General features: G+C 42.8%; 1 protein-coding gene across 4 annotated transcripts; it reads right to left on the minus strand.

Moving 5' to 3' along the window:
• Window positions 1-805: 805 nt before the first annotated feature.
• lox (lysyl oxidase) lies at window positions 806-11001 on the minus strand. 4 transcript variants are annotated; one of them, XR_013778061.1, is made up of 8 exons: window positions 10378-11001; window positions 9044-9152; window positions 8502-8633; window positions 8269-8425; window positions 7522-7617; window positions 7250-7365; window positions 6585-6689; window positions 806-888 (listed from the first exon to the last, which is right to left on the minus strand). XR_013778061.1 is itself a non-coding variant. In XM_079334862.1 (7 exons), the coding sequence occupies exons 1-7, from the start codon at window positions 10907-10909 to the stop codon at window positions 6683-6685; spliced, it is 1149 nt and encodes a 382-aa protein (XP_079190988.1). In that variant the 5' UTR covers window positions 10910-11001; the 3' UTR covers window positions 6086-6682. The 4 variants fall into 4 exon arrangements, 1 of the variants encoding a protein (XP_079190988.1); XR_013778062.1 differs by lacking the exon at window positions 806-888 and adding an exon at window positions 5853-6009; XM_079334862.1 differs by lacking the exon at window positions 806-888 and having other exon boundaries at window positions 6086-6689.
• Window positions 11002-17039: the final 6038 nt, after the last annotated feature.

The raw sequence follows: 17039 nt of genomic DNA on the forward strand, positions 1-17039 counted from the left end.
CGTTTGTGTGTTATACTGCAGTAAGAGTGTTTAACTGTAGTCAGCTAACAGCTAAGACAGAACTCTGTCCCACTCAAAATATGATGTCACCACTCTAACTCTGAACACCTGCTGCTCACTGATTGGTTGACATTCAGCTTTGATCTGCCAGAACATTCCATCAATGTATTTGAATGAGCTTATCACTGCTCGCAAAACCTCAAATATCTTGAAAACTAAACATGGTATGACCGATCCGTTTGGACTGTGAGCGACAGCACAAATAGGCGCACGTTTCCATGTATTTATTTTCATCTAACATTCAGACTGAGACCACAGTGGTGATTTTAAAACATGAGTGAAAACTGTGAAATTCTGGATGTCAGTTAGAGTGAGAGGCCAATAACAACAATAATAATAATAATAATAACAACAATTATAATAATAATAAGAAGAACAATAATCACAATAATAATAATAACAATAATAATAATAATTATATTGGCAATAGTAGTGGTGTGGTTTGCCTTTTAGGCAACCACCCGAACAACAAGAAGGATGTCTTTGAAAGCAGTTTGATTTTCAAACTAAGGACTCTCTTCATCAGAAGCTCATAGATCATTAATGACACATGCTACATGTCATTAGAAACTTCAACGTCTGCGTCCTGCTGCAGCAGCTCCGCCTGCGTGCAGCAGGCAAACCTCGTGCCTTTGTGTTTGTTTAGTTTGCACGCCAGGTGTAGTGTAACTGACCTCCAACACCAACCTGATGCTGAATAGAATCATCGATAATATCCTGGGCTCAGAGCGGTGTAGAGAGAACGGTAAAGTCAGCAGGTTGTAAATAAAGGACGCCTGCAGCAGACAGACCAGCCTTACCTGCTTTTATCCCTGGACGTCTCTGTGGCTGCAAGACGAACAGAAATACTGTGAAGTTACAGCACACACAGAAAATGTGACCAATCACTTTACTTATTTCTGCTTCTTTTGTTTTTCTTCCTTTTTTTTTTTACTTCAAACGTAATTGAAGACGTTTAAACAGGTTATGAAGCATGTGTTTATTTAATCCTGAAACTTGACCATCAGAGAGAAGATCAACAGGTCGTGTTTAAGGTTTTATAACAGAGCATGCTGCTCTACCCTCAGGTCTATTTTAGGAAACCTTCAATAATCACATGCTCTTTTTTCTGGTAAGAAATGATAAACATCATGTTTCGTGCTGATGGCACTGTTGACGCCTCTGAAAAGCCACATGGCGTTTCTGTCAGGTGGTTAATCTCCTTGTGATCTGATGTGACAAACCTTTAATTCCCCTTCATGTCACTCTCTAATATGACATGTGGGAGCTGTGGAGGTGTCAGAATAAAGTCCTGCTGTTCATCAGAGAGTGAGAGACAGGCCTCGGGACTTTATCACAGAAAGACTAAGGAGCACTTCAGTCACCATCAGAATCAAATGAGTTTCCTCCTGAAGTCTGTTTAAGGAGGAAACGTTGTGTCATGTTTTTAAACACCTCGGCTAACTTTGAGAAAGAAGTGACCATGTTTGGATAAGAGGGCGGAGCTTAGAGGTGAGATAGGTTTAGTTAGAAAAGTTACATCCATTGCTGATTCATCGGAAGAAATAAAAGATCAATATAATATAATATAAGTTGTGTGTGTGTGTGTGTGTGTGTGTGTGTGTGTGTGTGTGTGTGTGTGTGTGTGTGTGTGTGTTATACTGCAGTAAGAGTGTTTAACTGTAGTCAGCTAACAGCTAAGACAGAACTCTGTCCCACTCAAAATATGATGTCACCACTCTAACTCTGAACACCTGCTGCTCACTGATTGGTTGACATTCAGCTTTGATCTGCCAGAACATTCCATCAATGTATTTGAATGAGCTTATCACTGCTCGCAAAACCTCAAATATCTTTAAAACTAAAATTGGTATCACTGATCTGTTTGGATCTGTGTGTGTGTGTGTGTGTCTTAAAAATGTTTATCACTTTTTAAAAGGACAGATTCAGAAGCTTCTTCCTTCAAAATAAAAGTTAGTTGTCTCCTAAAGTGAAGCTGCTCCATTGATTGAACCTGCGACCCTTGACGACTCTACCCACTGAGCCACAGCCGCCCAAAGACTCGGAAATCCTTCTGACTCCAGACTGAGGATCGTAATGTTTCACTGCTGAGCCGAACATCAGAGTGTAAATATGTGAGGTCCTTTAATGCTCACATGTGTGTGTGTGAGTGTGTGTGTGTGTGTGTGTGTGTGTGTGATAATAATTCTGTGTAAAATGTGCTGATGATGCACATCCTGTGGTTTCATATCTCTGCAGATAGATGCACAGCCTGGTCGTCATGACGTCCTGCTGTGACTCCACACAGAAACACATGTGTCTCTCGTCCTCTAAAGGAGGACACGTTACGGCCGTTTGTTAACGGGATCAGCAGGTCAAACTGTAAACAGGTGAAACACTGAGAAACCTCTTTAATATGCCACATGTTGCAGGTATTACACTGTTGGGATCCGGCACCTCCCAAAACTGGACCAAAAGAGTCCATCTTTTGTCTTCATCAGTGACATCCAAACTTTTTTTACTTAAAATTGTTGGCCACAATTTGTTTTTTAAAAATAGTAAGGTTCTGTAGATTAGAATCAAAAGGTTGACAAAAGAAACCCTTTACTATCCAAACAGGATCTGGCACAAATTCAGCCCTGTGAACAACATTACATGACTGGTTGTTTGTCAGTGTAATTTTAAATCATTTAATAAATCACATGAACCTGTGGACCATCAGTTGGGCTTTATATTTGCATAGCTGTGTGTACGTGTCATGTTTGGTTACTGAAGTGTATTTAAGGACGGCTCGGGGGTCAGCAGATCATCTCTGAGAGGCCCAGAAGATCTTTCCACTGCAGGTCTGATATGAACTTTATTACTTGGGTGTATTAGTTTGAGTCATGTTCCTGTTGCTGTAGATTGCAAACATGCAATCTATTTACTTTTATTGTGCAAGTTATAAGAAATGTTTAAAAGGGGAGAAGAAAGTTAAATGAATGTCCTTTATTGAAGATATAAACGGATAATGTGGCTTAAACCTTTAGAGTGATGAAGGCATTGAAAAAAAAAAACCTGACCAGTGATAATAGAAGTATAAAACTTGTTGATGATCAAATTTAGTGGCTAAGGCAAGCAGGAATGTTAAAATGTTACAAAAAAACATGCACCACCTAGTGGCTGCCAATTGAACTACACATTTTAAGGTCAGAACAGACCCAGCAGGATATATATATATATATATAGAGAGAGAGAGAGAGAGAGAGAGAGGGAGAGAGAGAGAGAGAGAGAGAGAGAGAGAGGGATGGATGGATAGATACTTTATTGATCCCGAGGGAAATTCAAGTATCCAGCTCTCCAGCAGAAGTCTCCGACGTGACGGACGTCGGTGATCAAGCGTCAACCTGCAACGTTGAAGAATGAAGTCGGTGTGGAACTGCAGTACGTCAAGTTTAGGCTTGAGGCCTTCGCAGAAACACAGGAAGTGTAAAATATATTCAATTTCAGATAAGAAAGCACACTACACTATGAGTAAGAAAGTGCTGTATTCATTTTTGAATTTTGTTTCTGTTTAGTGTGTTTATTGAAACGCATACATGTGCTGTGATGTCATGTTAATTTACACAGAAATTAAAACAATTATGAACTCTCCTTTTAGGTTTAAAATTTGAAGTCATCGTCCTGATGCTTCTTAACTAATTTTCATTTTTAATCATTTCAGTGATTTTTTATTTTTTTTATTTTAATGTTTCTTTTCTTTCCTCTGTCATGATGCTTTTGAAGCACTTTAATTTGCTTTGTTGTTGAAATGTGTGACATAAATATCTCGCCTCAGCTCGCCTTCTTCAGAAAGATAAAGTTGTAAACAGAAGACAGTTCTGGTCTCTTCTGCAACACAACACATTGAAAAGCAGCACCCCCACTGCTCCGCAGGATTTTGCTCTTCAACATTTGCACACACACCTACACACACACACACACACACACACACACAAATCATACAAAGCTACCACAGAAGATCGCAGAGCAGAAATATAACTGAAATGAACAGACAGAAAAACACGGCACACATTCAAGCAAACTTTATAAATGTGATATGATGCAGTAAGGTAGTTTGATGGTGACGTCTGAGCTACGTTATATATATATATACAGCTCTGCAGTTATGTGTGGTTACAGGTCGGACAGTACAAGTGCTCCATTTACAATCTTTACAGCATTCAACAACAGAAACACAGAAGAGTTCATCTCCCACCAGCTTCTGGTTTTTTTTTTGTCAAGATTTAGTCAAGATCAGCTTCGGACAAAAAAAGAAAAGAAAAAAAAAAGCACCTTATGAAAATCAGAATTAGCACCAAAAAAAATCAAACATCTTTTCTAAAGCACCAAAGTAGTGAAAACAAAGTAAATAGAAGTAAATGGGTAACACTTAATATAATCATCATCTATAAAGAGTTAAAAGACGAAATAATTAATCTTAAATTAATAGTTATTTACTGTTAAAAAAACAATAAAATGATAATTACGTTTTTTTTTAATGATTTGTAATTCTATTATTAATGATATATTAACAGTTTATTGATTCACACATCATAAGATTTTACACACTTTATAACTTTATTTGTTTATGATTAATTAGTTAAACTTGATGATGGCTTAATAAACATCTATAAACATTAGAGATATTTGTTAATGGTTAATAAATGTTTTATGAAGAATCAGTAAACATTGTTTGGATGTTGTTATAAAGTGTTACCATTAAAAGTTTGTCATTTTATGTTTCCCAGAATTGTTAAATTAAATAAGATGTGTTAAGATGTTTAAATCATTAATTTACTGAACAACTGTCGTGTAAATAAAATAGTTTTCTAATCTTAAAACATGAAATAATGAAAATATACAAAATAAATTCTCAATGACACTACAGGAATTAAAATAAAATAAAATAATGAAATAATAAGACAAAATAATGTTAAAAAACATTAACAACAGAAAACTGCCTGTTGGCAAAGTTTGTGAAACTTAAAGGTGCACGATGGAGGATTGGTGATAAAAGTTTCACTCTGAATTTATCCTGAATGTTTCTCCTGCAGAGAGACGGCAGCAGGATGTAACCAGGAGAATTCACCTGGAGCCAGTGGGAGGGGCTTAGACTGTCAACACGCCACCTCTACCGTCTCTACAGACTGTCTGCACGCCACCTCTACAGACTGTCTGCACGCCACCTCTACCGTCTCTACAGACTGTCTGCACGCCACCTCTACAGACTGTCAACACGCCACCTCTACCGTCTCTACAGACTGTCTGCACGCCACCTCTACAGACTGTCTGCACGCCACCTCTACAGACTGTCTGCACGCCACCTCTACAGACTGTCTGCACGCCACCTCTACCATCTCTACAGACTGTCTGCACGCCAACTCTACAGACTGTCTGCACGCCACCTCTACCGTCTCTACAGACTGTCTGCACGCCAACTCTACAGACTGTCTGCACGCCACCTCTACCATCTCTACAGACTGTCTGCACGCCACCTCTACCGTCTCTACAGACTGTTTGCACGCCAACTCTACAGACTGTCTGCACGCCACCTCTACCACCTCAACAGACTGTTTGCACGCCACCTCTACCATCTCTATACTGTCTGCACGCCACCTCTACCACCTCTACAGACTGTCTGCACGCCACCTCTACCGTCTCTACAGACTGTCTGCACGCCACCTCTACCGTCTCTACAGACTGTCTGCACGCCACCTCTACCGTCTCTACAGACTGTCTGCACGCCACCTCTACCGTCTCTACAGACTGTCTGCACGCCACCTCTACCGTCTCTACAGACTGTCTGCACGCCACCTCTACAGACTGTCTGCACGCCACCTCTACAGACTGTCTGCACGCCACCTCTACCGTCTCTGTGCTCTAATCAACCTGCTGCATTCTGTTTCCTGTTCTTCTCCACCTTCACATTCTGTTCATCGACACGCAGCTCTGATAAAAACACAAATATTCTCATTATGGCGTCTCTTAACCCCTCGACGCCTGAAGTATTAAAACTTTTTCTCGAGTAGATCCTAAATTAAGTTGAGAACGTTTATTTGAAAACAGCACATGAAATAGATATGACATAAAAATAGCACATCAAACGGATGGAGTTCTGACTGGTCCTATGACAATCTAATGCTTGCAGAAGGTTCCTATGTTTGTACTGAAACCAGCAGTGGAGGAATACGGACGCTGTTGTTGCTGCATTTGGAGCGGAAGCGATTTGATGCAGCAACAACAGGCGTCGAGGGGTTAAAGGAATCTGTTGCTTTGTACGCTCATGCCCCTCCCCTCCTTGTAAAAACAGCTCTCGATAGGATTTGTATCGAGAGCTGGGCACAAATTGTATCTGGTTTACAAAGGGAGGCGGGGCATCAGCAGTATCAATACCTCTAAATGTCTGTCAGGCCGTACACACTTTCAGGAACACAGAGTTAGATGATGGAGTTACAACAAAGCTGGTGCAACCCAAGTCCAGAACCTTTAACACAACTTAACATGAACTCAACATCTAAACTTACCACAGTCCTCTAACGCCTCCCACAAAACTTTTAAATTATTTAAGTCACTTCATTCTTCTGCAGCATCTCCGCCGTTTGTGTTCAAGCGCGAGTCGATCTCAGTAGCTGCAAAGATAAAAAACAAACAAAAAAACAACGTGAGCAATAAACTCGTTTTTCATTTCAAGTTCCTGTTTTTTTCAGGTCCGGTTGTTCTTAAGTCTCGACATGGTGTAAAGATGAGAGGCGGGGTTTCACCCTGGATTGTTCTCCAGCCAATCACAGAGCTGACATGTCGAGACACATTCACACCTACAGGCAGTCAGCAGGTAACCTAACCAGCATGTGTTTGGACTGTGGGAGGAAGTCGAAGTACCCGGAGAGAACATGTAAACTCAGAGGCTTCAGTCAATTTGGACTCGAACCAGCAACCTCCAGCGCCAACCACCAAACTAGAAGCTTTTACATCCCAGGAAAATCTCGAATACTGAAGCAAGTCGGCGTCATAGAGGGGAAAAAAGTTCAGCAGGGTTTGTTGTTGTTATCACGAGTTAAAGATCCGGTCAAAAGGAGACAAACCCCGTCAGGTGTGTCAGCAGGAGGGTTTCAGATACAGCTTGGTCGACAGGGCTCACTGTGCTTTATGTACTTTATAACAGTGAGCTGGTTTGAGCACGATCACTTACGACGTTGTGGTGCATCCGGAGATGTGAGCGGCGGTGCCGGTGTACTGGACGTCACAGCGAACCACGTTGTTGTTATAGTTGGACTCTGGAACCTGCTGCCTGGGGTTTACGGTTACCTGCCGTGACCAACACAGTCAATATCACACAAGATACATATTTATACCTCACGCCGAAGATAATCACAGCGTGCCGGTTGTTTTTTCTACTAGTTTGAAAATGGCTAAACATTTTGCTTCTGTCACAGGTAACACCTGGAAGTGAACTTCACACACCTTGAGGATGTATTTTCCCGGCGAGACGTCAGTGATGTCGATCCACTGACAGTCGATGTCAGCGCTGTAAGTGTCATAACAACCGGGACTCAAACCCTGAAGACAAACAGACCAACGTGCAGTAAATCATATCATTCTAATCTGTTTCTTTTGCTGTTGGGAGAAAAATCTGATGAACTTAAAAACATTTAGTTAACTGCGCCACAAACAGCAGTTCCTTGAGTGGCCACTTGAGGCCGCCACCTGAGGAGAGTAAACCCCCTTAAAGTCCCACGTTACTGGACTCTGGACTTGTGCACAGTCAAGTGGATCCTGAGTGATTTCAGGATAAAGCTGCTCCTCTTACTGTCAAGTTAAACAAATTACATCGAGATGGCGCCGCGGATGGTCGCCCAGGTGTGTTGGTGTTATATGTAAACGCACTTAGCATAAAAAAAACCGATTCTGATAAAAACAAAACAAAACAACCAACAAAATATGAGCTGAAGATTTGTGACCGGTGAAGGTTTTTTTTTCTTGCCATGCTATGACGGCTTAAGCTAGGTCTTTGCACTTTAACAACAAGTAAGGTCTTTAAACGTCACGATGAGCACTGAGTCTGTTTACCTGCTCTGTTGTCAATGTTAACACACAAACAGGAAGTTCATCTACCTGCTTTTTATAAAGTGTCTCGAGATAACACCTGTTATGAATTGACTATACAAATAAAGATTGACTGAATGAAAAGAATCTTTTCATAGTTTGTACCTGAGTGTGTGAGGTGCAGGCGAAACGGCGGTAATATCCCGGGTCACAGGAAGTGTCCTCCAGACAGAAGCTGGCCTTGTGGCCCTCAGCGACCTGACCCTGGGTGCTCGGGTCCAGCAGCTCGTACAAGCTGAACTCGTCCATGCTGTGGAAGTGACTGAACAACAAAGCAGAACGGTGAGGAGACTTAAAGAAACAAACGCTGATAACGCTTAAAGCTAGCAGCTACCTACTTGTGACAGCTGTGCCACTCCCAGGAGTATCGAGGTTTACTGGGCAGGAAGTCAGCAGTTCCCTGGTTCTTCACCCTCTGCGTGAACCTCAACAAAACCCGGGTGTCGTAATCCTGAGCGGAAGCCGCTGAACTGGAGTAGAACAAGGAGAAGAGCTGATCAACATGTCAGGATGGGTGAGGTGCTGGGAAACAGATTTCATTTAAAGGTTAAACATGAAGGGTTTGTTGTTTTTCAGCACTGGGTTTTCATTGCAGCTAGTAAACAAAGCACAAGCTAACCACTGTTTATTTGTAACCTGAAGGTAACGTATGCGTTCGCAGATGAAAGCCGACGCATGAAGAAACAGACGACACTAACACACGGCTCCGCAACAGACTGGATGTTGGAAACACGCCGCCGCAACCACCGTATCTCCAAAAAACTCACACTCAGCCCAGAAGTTGGAAAGGTCGATTAAGTTAACTCTGATTTTAGTCTAATTTCTGTGTCGACAGAACACTGAATCAAGTTTCTCAAAAAGTACAAATGTTAAGCTTTACGAGGCGAGGCAGTTCTCCTCGGCGGCGCAGCGGAGGTTGTACATGGCCATCCTTTGGACGTAGGAGGCGACCTGGATGTAGTATGGATCAGGAACCAGATCAGGGAGACCTGCAAACAAACCAAAGAAACACATTTCAATGAGCAATGAAGCAATCCCCAAACAGATGCAGCACACAACAGCGCCACCTGGTGGTCCTCAGAGTGCCATGCGAGTGCAAAGCTGCATTAAACTTGAGCTACATTAGCCAGTTAGCATCTTGTTGTGGTGAAGCGCCACCACCTGGCTAAACTGGATGAATGCATGAGCACAATATGAACTAACTGTAAAGACTGAGATCATGTTTTGAAAAATGTTTTTTGTGATTTTTGAAGTTTGACCGACGTCTCATCTGTCACCATGGAGGAGGCGGAGCTTGTCGTCTACAGTATATTGCACACAGTCAGCAGGGGGAGCTCTAAAGGATTGGTGTTATCTCATATTTCTAATGAACAGAAATTTTTACTCAGGAATTACTGAAAGGATCCAAACAGATACAGACTATGTGTTGGTTAAGTTTGCTCTCCCTGCTTGCCCCAAATGATTTCAGTTCCGCCTTCAGAGGGACTCAACTGAAGTTTATACTGAGCAGGAAAAACTGAAAATTGAAATCTTAATTAAGTTTCTGGGAGTTTTTAATAGAATAAAGAAATCCATGAGGCGTTGGGGATGTGACCCGTGTGGATTCTTGCAGAGGGAGAAGGAAAAACACAACATATACCGCAGGAATAAGCCTTTAAATGAAGTCCTGCATTCCTCAGCACTGATTGTAGGTAAAGTAATAAAAGCTCCAAACACTGTAATCAAAATCCACGTTAAATTAAGACTAAATTTAATGACAGGCATGTAAACCAGAGACATCTGTGCTTCTTTATATGAGCTTCAAAGAGCCCAGAGGGAATAATTAGCCTATAAAAGGTGCATGTAGGATCCATCACAGTTTCACCTGTGAACTGTTTGATGGCTCATTCAATTATAAACTCTGTTAATTGAATATCATGAATTTTATTATTTATTATTATCGTGATGGACAAAGAAGACATAGATTGATTGTTAAAGTTATTTTCTCTCTTAATGGAAACAGAAAACCTCGGGGTTCCTCCGCTGGTCACTTCCTGTCAGCACCTGTTTGTCTGATCGGAATAAAGGTGTCCGTTTGCACTTCCTGACGTTGCTTCCGCTTCTAAAGATCCGTGTTTGTGTTGTACTAACTCTCTAATGTGCATGGCTTAGGATAAAAGCGTCTGCTTTACAGAAAACCACAAAAAAAAAACCGTGAAGGACAAAGTGCCTTACCGTTCTGGTGGTAGCTGGTTCCGTACCCGTGCCGGTGGTGCGCCCTTGGTCTGGGTCTGTAGTAAGAGTTGTAGTAGTTGTAATAGGGATTATAGTTGGAAGCCTTATAGGGGTTGTACGGATCGTCTCCGACCATCATGTCCTCCCTTCTGACCGGTGCGGAGTCTCCCTCACTGTCGGGCGTCCGCCGCTGCTGCTGACGCGTCAACGCGCGTAATGCCGCGGCGCTGCTGGCGGCAGGGACCCGCGGGGAGCCCCGGGACGCTGCGGGGACCGTCTCGTTAGCGCTGCTGACGACGACCACGGGGTTAGCGCGGCCGGGTGACCCGACTCGCCTCCTGGCTGACGGACGGTATTGAGCACCGCGGCTCAGGATGCTGAAGACCTGCCCGTTGTGTTGCCATGTCAACCCCCGCCGGAGAGCATCAGCATCACCTGTGGCCTCCTGAGCGCGAGCCCCGCATAGAAGACCACAGAGGAAGCAAAAATGTGCTAAAGACAGCAACAAGGTGTCGGGAGAGAGTTCCTTCATGATGTGCAATAAATTAAATTAATATATATATAAATATATTTTAAAAGGAACTATTTTCTTCTCCCTGCATGCAGCTGCTCATCTGAAGAGTTTCTCTGAAGTGCTGCAGCTCAGCAGCTTTTACTGCTGTTACTGCAGAGAGAAAGAGAGAGAGAGAGCAAGGAGGAGGAGAGAGGAGGAGCTGCAGGTTTTAAACCTCAGGGTGGGTTTGGATGCACTTTGACTCATTTTCTGTGACATTTATTCTTTTCAGCAGAGTCAAAAACAGGTGAAACAAAACTGAACTTTGGAAATCTGTAAAATGTGCCACTGTCACTCCATCAAGGTCTGATGTGTTGGTTCCTTTTCCTGCAACGATATTGCCTTGAAAGAACTTTGTAAATGAAGAAGCATGAAAATGTATAAATATAATCATATATAATGGACTGTTTGGATCAGCACACAGAAATGGCACACTGAATGGTTGACCCCACATGCACTAGACAGGAAGTAAGTACATTTTGTTTATATACCAGGAGCTAAGAAATGTAGCCAGTGCAGTGTCCCAAACCTGCAGTTCCTCTAATGTCCACTTGAGGCTGGATCTCAAAATGAGTCAGTTTGCGGCCCAAAGTTAAAATGTCCAGGATGCTCTTGAAAAAGAGATTTTTAATCTCAATGAGTTTCTCTTCCTGGTTAAATAAATGTTTTATATAAAATACCCAAATATGAAGCAGGAAAAAAAAGCCTCAGTTTCCGTAGTGCATGTCTTTATTTGTGCCAACTCCAGGAAGTGTCTAGTTGTATTATAACTAAAGTTATAGCAAGGATAACCTGGCGTTAGTTAGTTAGTTTAAGCTGCTGTCTCTTTAAGGCCTCAGACTGGCCAACAGGCCCAGGTGTAACCCCGCCTCTCGCCCAATGACAACTTGAATTGGCTCCAGACCCCGCGACCCCAAGTGGGAAAAGCGGTATGGATATGGGATGGAGTTGTGGACAAGGATTTGTCATTGAAAAAAAAAACAAAAAACAGCGGAAAGTTCCCTTTAAAACTCTTAAAATACGGCCGGTCTGGGTGGAAAAATGTAGCTTCTTTTTAAAATCGCCATTCTGGCCCATTGTTTTCTCCTCGGAGGCGGAGGCGTAATTAGAGCGATGCTTTGGCCTCGTAACGTCCTGTCTCAGTCTAATTATCTCTGTGGTCAGAGCTGCTGTCTTATTTTACACATCGTGCTGAAAAACGGACAGAAAAGTGCGTCTGGAGGGTCTTTAACAGCGTTCAATATCTAACTCTTCTTTTACGTTTATTGTCAGAGTGGAAAAAAAAAAGCTGAAAAAAGCTGCATGTTATTTTTCACAGGTATACGTCAGGGTTAAAAGAATAACGAGCTGCTGTTACTGTATCCACTCAAGCCGCTTTTGTTTGGTTTTATAGGAGACATGACGCCCTCCTTTCCCCCCCGCTGAGAACTCAGGATGCTTTAAAAACGCTGAAATTGAAGCACTTACCAACAAAGAAGTTTCCTCCTGTCAGAACACTGTAAAATACACAACCTGCCACCCACACGCTGCACACTAAAACACACACAGCGAAGGGGGTTCAGATGATCCTGATGACCAGCTCCAAAATTACACCAAAACTTTAGTTTGGCGGCAAAGTTGTTCGAGGCTCGGCTGCAACTCAGTCGGAGAGTCAGTCATCTCTCAATGAGAGGGTCGGGGGGGGGGGTTCGATTCCCAGTTTCTGCAGCCTCACGTTTCTCTTGCTGCTCGGTCAGCGAGGCATGAAAGCGCATCGATGGAATCAGGTCTTGCTGATGAACATTTTAAAAAGCAGCCTCTACCATCATTTTGTGAATGGTGGTAAAATGTCATCTAGTTGAATCTTTTTTAGTGGACACAGCTCTCTAAAATATAATAATAATAACGATATGACAGTATACAACGTCAAATACTCCTTGCAAAGACGCAGCGCTTAAAGTGCAGTTCAGAACAAAGCGAAAGAAGCAGCAGAAGCCAAACGACACGATGCAGCACGGACGAGAAGCTCCATCCACAGCCGGCAGAAGTGAACGCATTGGATCACGAGGACGCTTCGGATTTTTGCAAACACCAGGAAGTCCATGTAACGTACTGCAGCAACACGACCAAGCTGCGCCTGCACATGACAGCGAGGTGACGGCCCAACCAAACAGACTTCTCTTCCTCCATGGCAGAGCCAATCAGGAAATAAAGCTCTGGAGCCAGCGAAAACTTCAAACATGCCAGACGCTCACTGGCGCCTCCTCTGGTCAAAACGATTATAAATCATGTGGAACCAGATGACAAAATAACATCAGATTACATCATGCTTACTGCTAATGTACAGTCTATGGATAACACTTGGCTGTGTTCATGGTGCAGCAGATGTGAAACCAGCGTTATTTAGGAGAACGTGGAAGTGACACCGCTTCTCAAAAACAAGCTAACGTCACAGAGACATCAGGAACACGGCACGCTGTGAAGCCTGGGATGAATCCTGAACGTGTTGTGAGTTGTTCTCGTTGTTGTCCTGTTGCTTGGTGTACAGAACACATTCTTCAGCACAGACCTAATGAACCTGTACATCGTCCCCCTGGAGGGACAGCTGGAGCATCTGCTAGCTATCAGCTGCTTCAGCCGCTGTGTGACGTCTGTAGCTATCTGCTCTAATGAAAAATCTCTGAAATCTAAATAACCTGCCTGATGTCTCCCACCAACTACAACCTTTTGTTTTCCAGGTAGTGTTCGATACTCGCTGATACATCTTAGGGGTGACGTGGTGGCGCAGAGGTCAGCAGCTTCTGCATTCAAAGAAGGAGGTTCAGTGCTGGACTGGTCGGTTGTCACCCTTCTGTGTGGAGTATGCATGTTCTCCTCACACATGTTGGACTTCTCAGCGGGTACTTTGGCTTCCTCCCCTCAGACCAAAGACAGACCGGTCAGGTTAATCGATGAAAACACACATCACAGGATTGTGCACACTCCTGCTGGTGTAAACATGAACAACAGGAAGCAGTTTGCGAGGACACTGGACTGTGTGTCTGACATGATCGTCACTCTTTTCTCCCTGTTATTTATTTGCTGATTTAAACCTGGAAATGTTCCCAGTTTTGGAATTCAGCTCCTGATAACGCCTTTGCTCGTCAACAGCATGCCTCCACTGCACGTTAGCTTAAAGAGCATGCTAGTATGCTAGTCAAGACTGATGTTCGCCACATGATGACTCGTCGTTGGAGAGTCAAAGAGTGCTGGAACACAGGTGAGATCTGGACCATTGATGTGAATGTCGGACAGGTATTGGTTCTGAGAATAAAAACGTTGGATTTTAGGATCACACCGGGTCACACCTGGATTCTTTAGCGGTGGAAACGCAGACGGCCCATTGTTCGTGCAGTAGCGGGAGGTAGCCACGCAGCTCGCTCGCAGCAGCGGCAACACGTGTGCGCGGTTGAGGTGATTCCATTCAAGTTGAAGGAAAAAGTGATCAAGCTGAACAAGAGCTCCTTTTTTTACGACATTAGTGTAAAGATCAAAGGCAGGCTGACTTTATCGCAGCGAGCTGCACTTCCCTTTTAGGAATACAGGGCAGCAGCGGCTGCTGTTTCCAATGAGAAGCAGGTGTCGGCCTGATCTGAGCGCTTTAAACAGCTTCATAATGAGGCCTGGCCGCCTGGAGGGAGCCTCCTGCACACAGGACACATAAAGAGCCGTGGAAACACCAGACACAATGGTACTGCCTTCATCACCGCCACCATCATCATCAGCTTTAAAAAACAAGGGGAAGAAAAAATGCTTTTGTTCAAACTTGAGAAATTTTAGAAGCGATACAGAACACCAACGATGAGTCAGAGAGACCCGACGTGTGCACGTTGTGTACGAAGACGTTTGAACTAACTGTCGAGCACAAAGCAGAACAGCCTGTAAAAAGGTGTCACATACTGGATGCAGTCATGTTGGGGAACGTCACACCTGCGTTCAGCAAATTAAGCACGTGAGGCACATGACCAAACTTAAATCAGACCATGTGTTAAACGACAGTGTGCATGGTTAAATAGTTTAAAGGCCTGCTTTTTTAAAGCACGCTGCGATTTCATCTGTCCATTAAAACTTGGAAATGCGTGCTTGATTCGAAACAGGTCAAATGAAAATGTGAAGTTTGATTTAAAGGAACAAAGTCAACGTTTCGACACTCCTTTAGTCTCTGCATGAAGGGAGCTCATCAGTGTCAAACTTGAATCCTCAAGTGTGGACTTAAGATCTGTTTTAAAAGGCTCTTTTAATACAGATGTATTCAGTCTAAAAACAAGAACGACAACTTGGAAGCGGGAGTCTGTTTGTCCTGTCAGGAAGACAAGACGGATTCTGTGACTGATATTTACAATGAACCAGCTGAAGTGACACCGAGCAGACGTCCAGCAACTTCCTGCAGTTCTTTGCATGAATAATGAATCTCCATTAGTGAATTATTGACCGAGTGGAGAATCACCAGACCTTAAAAAAACAAAAAAAACATCCAATCTTCATAGAGAGACAAGTTTCTAAACTGAACGACGCCTGACTTCTTCCAAACTCCTCAGATACATTTCTTCAGGTTACGTTTCCCAAAGACATGCTGACCAACCACCGACTGGCGCCCATGCAGCCTCCACCATCGGACTGTGTGGTCGCCACAACCACCGCTGTCCTCATTAATGCACGGCTTACGTCTTCTCAAAAATCCTTCAGTATTTGTGTGATTTACACAGAGTTCTGGAGTTCACCTGCAATTTTTGCGAAATCAAAAATAGAAGAGCAAACACTGGATTCTGAAACATATCATGACAACCCTTCCTCATTCCTCCACACGTCAGTTAATCAGTCAGAAAGAAACAGCTTCTATCTGCTAATCTGTAGAGCAGGTCTCACTGAAGCTAATAGAAGCCAGACTCAATAAAAACAACTTGACAGAATCTGATCCACTGTAACCTGCTGGTTACAATCCAAACCCTTTCCATGAAACATCAGAGAGGTGGCTCATATTTCACTGTACGCTCCGTTAACCATCTGACTGTATGACTTTCTCATTCATGGAGGGGGAGCACGGTGCCTTTCAATTTACATCAAGTAGATCAATAAAAAATGTCAAGTCGAGTTTTTTTCTTCTTCTATTTTCTCGATCTCATTTCTCACGTTTTGGCACAGTTTTGCTTCGTGCTCATGATGGAATAACGTTGGGGTCTTTGAAGAGTAATATAGCAGCGAGTGAGGTCTTTCATCTGCTTTTTGTAAAGTGTCTTGAGATGCTTTTGGTTTGTTCATAACTGGGGTATAGAGTATCACCCACCTTATTATCCAATGGTCCATTGTTTGTCTCTACAAATCCATCATTCATCTTGCAACACATAAACATATAAAATGAGGCGTTCCACAGGGTCCTATTCTTGGCTCACTTTTGTTTCTATTTTTAGTTATAATCAAATGATAAAGGATTTCTAAATGCACCTTAAATCTTCTTAAGTTGTTGACTAACCTTTTTCATTCAGCCTTGTAGCTCCTGGAGGAGACTTACAGGTTGTATGGATGTTGGCACTCCCTGTTGATAGTAAAACATATGCAGCCAAACGTTTGTTAGACAAGTTTTCAGATTTTAAAAAACATTTGATTTTTTTGATACAGCTTAAGCAAAGGTGCTCAAACCCAACAAAAGGCTTTTCGAAACGCCTTTCTGCAGGTTTGTTTTCTTCATAATGCAAGCTAGGAAGCAGTTTCAATATGTTTCTATCTAAAGGTGTATTTAAATGTTTTAGAAAAACAAAAACAGTCATTGTAGCCTTGACTCTGTAATCGCTCTCTTCGTCGTCTTTACCTTCACGCTCTCAAACTCAGACATCTGCATTTACTGATGTTACATCTTTGATACCCTGATATCAATTTGGTCATTTAGTTGCCATTAAAATAAGTGGAGAGAGTGAACTTAAGCCTGTGTTCCTTTGCATCTTTGCGGACGTGACTGTGTTCACACCAAGGAGATCAAAATAATTCTCATTTTGACCGAACCTCTACACATTCAGAAGGACAACAGCTGGCAGAACAGCACCAACAATTATAGCCAGGTTGGGTTTGGCTGCGACTACTCTAGCATCACACACAG

This window comes from Symphodus melops (genome assembly GCF_947650265.1).
Source record: "Symphodus melops genome assembly, chromosome: 1".
NCBI lineage: Eukaryota > Metazoa > Chordata > Actinopteri > Labriformes > Labridae > Symphodus > Symphodus melops.

Coding starts and splice junctions, on each gene's coding strand:
- lox (XM_079334862.1), bottom strand. CDS start 10,909: ATGAAGGAACTCTCTCCCGACACCTTGTTGCTGTCTTTAGCACATTTT. Junction 7,618..8,268: donor CCTGCACCTCACACACTCAG/GTACAAACTATG, acceptor GTTTGTCTTCAG/GGTTTGAGTCCCGGTTGTTA. Junction 7,366..7,521: donor CGGGAAAATACATCCTCAAG/GTGTGTGAAGTT, acceptor TGGTCACGGCAG/GTAACCGTAAACCCCAGGCA.